Source organism: Poromitra crassiceps, assembly GCF_964638095.1.
Source record: "Poromitra crassiceps genome assembly, chromosome: 14".
Classification (NCBI taxonomy): domain Eukaryota; kingdom Metazoa; phylum Chordata; class Actinopteri; order Beryciformes; family Melamphaidae; genus Poromitra; species Poromitra crassiceps.
The window spans coordinates 42,835,608-42,842,635 of record NC_139633.1 but is presented as its reverse complement, the minus strand read 5'-3'; the positions used below and the strand labels follow the sequence as shown (position 1 = coordinate 42,842,635).

The 7,028-nt window shown below is 41.9% G+C and overlaps 1 protein-coding gene across 1 annotated transcript; it reads left to right on the top strand.

Moving 5' to 3' along the window:
• Window positions 1-943: 943 nt before the first annotated feature.
• On the top strand, window positions 944-6,788 carry LOC310789211 (N-acetylneuraminate-9-phosphate synthase-like; the record flags this gene model as incomplete). The annotated part of the gene is made up of 6 exons (XM_083650797.1): window positions 944-1,042; window positions 1,166-1,381; window positions 1,591-1,690; window positions 4,181-4,335; window positions 5,618-5,884; window positions 6,560-6,788. 6 exons carry the CDS (start codon window positions 944-946, stop codon window positions 6,743-6,745), a joined length of 1,023 nt encoding a protein of 340 aa, XP_083506923.1. The 3' UTR covers window positions 6,746-6,788.
• Between the last annotated feature and the right edge of the window lie 240 nt (window positions 6,789-7,028).

The following is a 7,028-nucleotide window of genomic DNA, read 5'->3' as shown; positions in this document are numbered from 1 at the left end:
AGCCTCTTCATTTTGCTCTCAGAGTGCATCAGATTCATGCATTTTACTTTAAAATGTACAACATTTCTTTGTCCAGCACAGCGCCCCCTAGAAACCCCCCAGTCAGACTAATATTTTTATCCTGCTGGTGCCACCCCTGTTGGCAAAGCCTTGAATCGCCTATGAGTGAGTGAGAAACGGAATCTGAGAAACTGAATAATGACATAATAACAGTATACTCCTAATGTTAATTTAGAATGAGATATTCCTCTAAATGGCTAAAAAACATCCAAACATCCAAAAAAGTAAATTTTTCACAGTCCCTTCCTTGCAGCACCCCCTACTTAAAAACAGTTCCAGTGTCCCTGGTGGTGACTGGTCAGCCATTCATTTTTCCATAGACATTTTGTAAAATGCCTTTAAAAATTGTATTTGCTTGGTCAAACAAAGTGATTCAGTTATATTTAGAATCAGCATTTTACTTGGACAATTCTTTTTTTTAGTTTTTATCTTGTTTTCCCCGTTCTTGTGTCCGAGTGTAATGTTCGGGGGGGGGGGGGGGGGGGGGAGGGATGGGTAGGGGGGCCCCTGGGAGCTTCAGTGCCCAGGGGCCCCTGGGGGTGTTAATCTGGCTCTGCGGGTCCTACAGTACATGTAAAACCTGTTCAGTGCAGTGCTCCGCCATGTGATGACAATCTTCCAACACTAGATTGTGTGTATGTGTGTGTGTGTGTGTGTGTGTGTGTGTGGGGTGAGGCTGTATAAAAACGGAGCGGTGACATGACTCAAGCCTCTTCCACCTGTGACATTCCACCTGTGACATCTCCAGTTTCATCTCCACATCTCCATCTCCATTTAACCCCACCAGGTCTTGAGACTTTTGCACCAACTCTCTTATTTCACTCGGCACTTCACGTCCTACATCACCAGGATGCCTCTGCAATTTGAACTGTGTCCTGGTAGAATGATTGGCGGCTCCCACCCGTGCTTCATTATTGCTGAAATTGGACAGAACCACCAAGGAGACATTGAGATTGCCAAGAAAATGATCAAGATGGCAAAGGTAAGCTGGTGGAGGGGAGAGAGAGGTGTCTGTTTAGAAGCTATACCAGTGCTGTTGTTTCACCACCTTTTCCTCACCTCTCCTATCTGATCCTCTCCTCTCATGTGTTCTGTATCATCTCAGGATTGTGGCGCTGACTGTGCCAAGTTCCAGAAGAGTGAACTGGAGAACAAGTTCAGCAGGCGAGCCCTGGAGCGGCCCTACAACTCCAAACACTCCTGGGGGAAAACCTACGGGGACCACAAGCGCCATTTGGAGTTCAGCCATGAGCAGTACAGGGAGATGCAAAAGTATGCAAATGAGATTGGCATTTCCCTCACTGCCTCTGGGATGGACGAGGTAAGACAGATTTTTTATTTTTTATTTTTTTTAAGCAAGAAAGAATACATCATTGCATTCTTCTAAAAGATTCATGGAACAGCAATACTATATATACAGTGTGTATATATATATATGTGTGTGTGTGTGTGTGTGTGTGTGTGTGTGTGTGTGTGTGTGTGTGTGTGTGTGTGTGTGTGTGTGTGTGTGTTATTCCATAATTCCCACAGATGGCCATGGAGTTTCTCGATGAGCTCGATGTGCCTTTCTTCAAAGTTGCCTCCTGTGATGCCAACAACTTCCCCTATCTTGAGAGAACTGCAAAAAAAGGTATGAGGCACCATGTATCAATGCTTCAATCATTATTCCATTCTTTATGAAAGTTACATCGTTTTTTTCCTTTGGAAAATAAATAATTTGTTAATCCTCTTGGAGGAAATTTCAAAAATATATTCTGTAGAAGTATTTTAGTGCATTGATTCTACTTTACTCTACAATTAGGGCACAAACTATTTGACAACACATATAGGAGTATAAAAGTAGCTGAACTTACCTTCAGTTACACCGGTTGCTGGAAAAGTATTGTGTCGTTTGAAATAATCAAAAATGCGAAACTGCTTCTGAGAGTTTTTGTTCTCCTGAAAACAATTGAGACCAGACGGCAGACTAAATACTGAGTCTTGGGTTCGGTGATGCTTGGGTGCATAGACACACCCACTCTAGGCGTGGTGAGTAAAGTAGGCGAGGTGAGGAGCAGGCAGTGTTGAGGAGTAGTGAACTACATGTAGTTTAACTACATATAGTTGAACCACTCAAACTACAATTTTGGGAAATAAAATGGAAGCAATGAATATGTATATATATACCTATATATATATATATATATATATATATATATATATATATATATATATATATATATATATATATATATATATATATAGCTATATATATATATATATATATATATATATATATATATATATATGTTTCTTACCCTAACCTTAATCATTCCTAGTCAACTCTTTACTGCTTATTTTGTCTGACAAAACAAAACGAAGAAGAACACAGATTTGTTTGCAATAAAAATATAGCATTGAATTTATTGGGTGACAATAAACTCAATTGAGAGTTTTTGCTGGCATTGTGCTTTTTTGTAGGCTATTATATTTGATTTCATATGTACCTTCACATTGTTCATTTAATGTTTTTTTTCTTTGTTCTTTTTTTTACAAAGTATTTTGAACCAGTGGTGGAAATGTGGGGAACGGGTGGGAACGGAGTTAGAGTAAACATTGAGAGGGAACAGTAATAACAAGAGGGGAACGGCATTCCTCCTCAGGTTCCCCTTCAAAATGGCTTGCAATGCAGTGGAGAGCAGAGCAGAGCAGTAGAGAGCAGAGCAGTGGACAGCAGAGCAGAGCAGTAGAGAGCAGAACAGAGCAGTGGACAGCAGAGCAGTAGCGAGCAGAGCAGAGCAGTAGAGAGCAGAGCAGTGGAGAGCAGAGCAGTGGACAGCTCAGTTAGTTCAAGAACTCACTCCGGAAAGCCGACACAACATGACAATACCAAAAACGGTGTTCTGTTGACTCAGATTCTGCACAACAAAAACGACACTCATCTGTCTGAGCAATACCCCAAATCTTTAACATTTTTCTAGTTGATAAAAATTATGAACTTATTTTGAACTAAAAAGATATTAGAAATGTGTGTTGTTTTATATAATAACTTGAACACTAAATTCCACGGTATGGCACAATCAAAAGTGTCCTCTAATCCAATCAAATTAAAGGAGGGGCAAAAACAAACAAAACAAAACAAGGGATGGCTGAAGTAACTAAACTAAAAGTAACTAATGGTGAAGAGGTGGGTCTCGAGGGTTGTTTTGAAAGTGTCCACCATGAGCTTTGAGGGATGCCCTAAGCTGTAACTAAAAGAAAAATGAAGTGTCCGGTAGGTCATAGCTGCCTTTAAGGTCCTGAAATGATTTGAGACCATCATTGTTGTAAATGTCACCCAATGTACACCCAATACATGGATGCCTTTCCTTTCCCAGTGTGAAAACATTGCCTATGCCCAATAAGTAATAATAATAATTTATTACAATAACTTCTGTCATAATGATGTTGAAAACTTGGCACGCAAATTCAGTACAACCTATAGGCTATGACAAAGTCCCTGCATCTAATATCGTTCACCGCTGCTGCCTGCTTAGTCACTATTTTTTTTTTACTTTTTATTGACAGATTATCAAATATTTGCATTGTGTATCCAGACATTGCATATATGAACTCTCAGGATTACCTATACATTGCCGTTTACTCTTGATATACTGTCATAGAATTTTGTTTTGAAAAGAATATATATCAAGAAAAGAAAAGACAAAACCACAACAGCCATCCAAAAAAGTAAAATCTAATGGGTGTTATATATTGAACCCAGTATTCCCATCTTGAGGTAAATTGTTCTAATCTATCGTTGACAAATGCAGTTAGTTTTTCCATCTTGTAGATATCCATCGTAATATTCATCCATTCTTTCAAATTAGGGCTTTGTCACAAAATTTCTAATGACTGACAAGATATTAAATAATGACAAGTGGACTTTTGATAACATACAGTGGGTGTCCAACTTTGAACACGACACAAGTGTTTTTATCGAACAGAAGTTTGCAGCGTTTTCTTTCTTCTTCCTTTGGTGGCCCCCATTTTGAAAACACCTTTGCTTCTTCTCTCTCTCTGTTGGCTCCTTCTATTTCTCCTCTTCCTGCTCTCTATCTGCCCCCTCCTTTCTTTCTTTCTTTCCGTCTGTCTGGGGCAGGCCGTCCCATGGTGGTGTCCAGCGGGATGCAGTCCATGGAGACGATGCTTCGGGTCTACCAGATGGTGAAGCAGCACAACCAGAACTTCACCATCCTGCAGTGTACCAGCACCTATCCCCTGGACCCTGAGCATGTCAACCTCAAAGTTATCACGGTGAGATGAATAGAATTGAATAGAATGTGTCACCTGCAAAAGTGAGGGGCTTGGGATCACCTGAACCGCTTCAACTGACTCCTCTAAATGTGGAGGAGCAGTTAGCTTAACTCCAAAGTCGCACCAGATCACTGAGCTCCTCACCTCCTCACATGATCGCCTTCTTCCATATGACCATTATGAGGGCTGCAAAAAGACTACCAATAAATCAAGCTGTGTGGCTCAGCTGTGTGTGAATGGGTGAATGTAGGCCAGTAAAGTGCTTTGGATAAAAACACTATATATATCAAATGCAAACCAATCCAGTCCAGTCTCTTCACCATTCACCAACACAGTCCAACACATTGCCGCTGCCCCTAACCAGTGGTCAATCTCACTATTTTTCTTTTTTACCTTTATTTAACCAGATAAAAAGCATTGAGATAGAACTCTCTTTTACAATGCTGACCTGGCCAAGAAGGCACCAACAACTATATGTCAGGGCATGACAAATACAGTATTTACAGTCCGAACACACTGCTTGCTAGCAGAGCTCGCAAAGGTAGTGAGCACATGAGCACACTCACCAAATAAGAATAAAAATTCAGATGCACGGCACAAAAGTAATAGTCAATAAACAAGGAACGCCAGCACGCAATGAATGTCCTTTCAAGGTTTTATTCCGTCATCGAGACCTTACAACGGACGTTTCAGCCAACAGGTGTTCTTCAGCATTGTGATGCATAAGGCGGAAATCACAATTATATACAGGTAGCATCCGGAAACACAATCAATTAAGCCAACAAATTAAGCAAAACGTTTATTTCCAAATACACCACGAAACAGTACTATAGGAAACAAATACAACTATTATTACATAGAAGATATGTGAAACATAAAGCAGATGCTTTGGAAGCTCTTAATGCTGCATATGAAGTGGTAAGCTCCATACAAGCAGAAAAAAGGCCCGTGCTTCCCCGTTTTTTTCTGCTTGTATGGAGCTTACTACTTCATATGCAGCAGTAAGAGCTTCCAAAGCATCCAAAGCATCTGCTTTATGTTTCACATATCTTATATCAGTTTGGAGGCCTGGCTTCAGTTCTCAGCAGTTCTCACTATGGCCTATGATAAATTGGGTTCTAATAAATGGGTTATTCCTTGGCCCCTGCTATGCTAACTTCCACCAAGTTTCATAAAAATCGGAACAATCCAACGGACGGATAGACCGCACCGAAAACACACACCACAGACAAGCAATAGTGAGCAATAGTTTATTTTTTACCCACTCTCTCTTCTCCCAAAGGAATACCAGAGGGAATTCCCGGACATCCCCATCGGATATTCTGGACACGAGCGGGGAATCTACATATCGGTGGCCGCTGTGGCGATGGGGGCAAAGGTCGTGGAGCGCCACGTAACTTTGGACAAGACCTGGAAGGGAAATGACCACGAGGCGTCCCTGGAGCCCGCGGAGCTGGCTGAGCTGGTCCGATCCATCCGGCTGGTGGAGACTGCGATGGGAACGCCCACCAAGCTGATGCTACCCTGTGAGAAGACCTGCCATGACAAGGTGGGTCCACTTTAGTATTTCATTACATTTTGTGTTACTATATCAAACGGTCCCCCGGCGCCTGCCCACATTTTCCCAGCCGGTCGGGCAAGAGAGCAGGGATGATGTAGTTTTGTAGGCCAATTAACCCAGAAGTGATGCACTGCTTCCCTTGTCGGGCAGTCAATGGGATTTCTGAGTGGAGTTATCAGTTAGCCTCCACAGTCCCTTCCAGTCATAATATATTAATTATATGATTCATATTAAAGCAACTCGGAGCAAGATTTTCGATTGTTATTAAACAGTCTAAATTTAACATTGACGCCTCACATCTTACCTATAATAGTAGATGAGACCAAAGCCGAGTGAATGGACGAGTGCTGTCTTGATGATTATAGAGTCTGTGTGCAGGCCGGGCAGATCCGGAAGTGAAACAAAACGGTTTACGGCAGCCACTTCGGCCATAACCACAAAATTACTTCCAAACAAACTATTAGAATATAACGAGAGAGGTTCGCGAGAGTAGAAAGCCCCTTGAAGTAGCGAGGAAAGCTGTTTTGGGTCTGTAAACCGTAAACCGTTTCGCTCTGCCTAGCAACGGTTTACAGCTGCCATAAACCATTTCGCTCTGCCAAACAAATATTAGTTATTAAACCATCTATGGTTTTGGTTCTCTCTTCTCCATTTCTTTTCCAGCTGGGCAAGTCAGTGGTTGCCAAGGTGGCCATCACCAAAGGCTCGGTGCTGAGCCTGGACATGTTTGCGGTGAAGGTGGGCGAGCCGAGGGGCATCGCTCCAGAAGAGATGCATCACCTGGTGGGCAAGAAGGTCTGTGTGGACGTGGAGGAAGACGACAGCATCACAGCTGCCATGATAGAATAAGGGTCTGCCATGAGGGTTGGGCGAGAGACGCAGCCAGAGAGAGAGAGTGAGAGAGACAGTGGAGGCACAGCAGCAACACACACACACACACACACACACACACACACACACACACATACAAGACCACATGCGCACATACACAGTATGGGAGGATTGAATTTGTTTTACTGTTACTTTAATTTAATGTTTTCATAATTTAATTGATGGTTAATCTGTTGTTATATATACTTTGGCAATATTGTTTAGTGAACTGTCATGCTAATAAAGCCCCTTCAATTGAAAT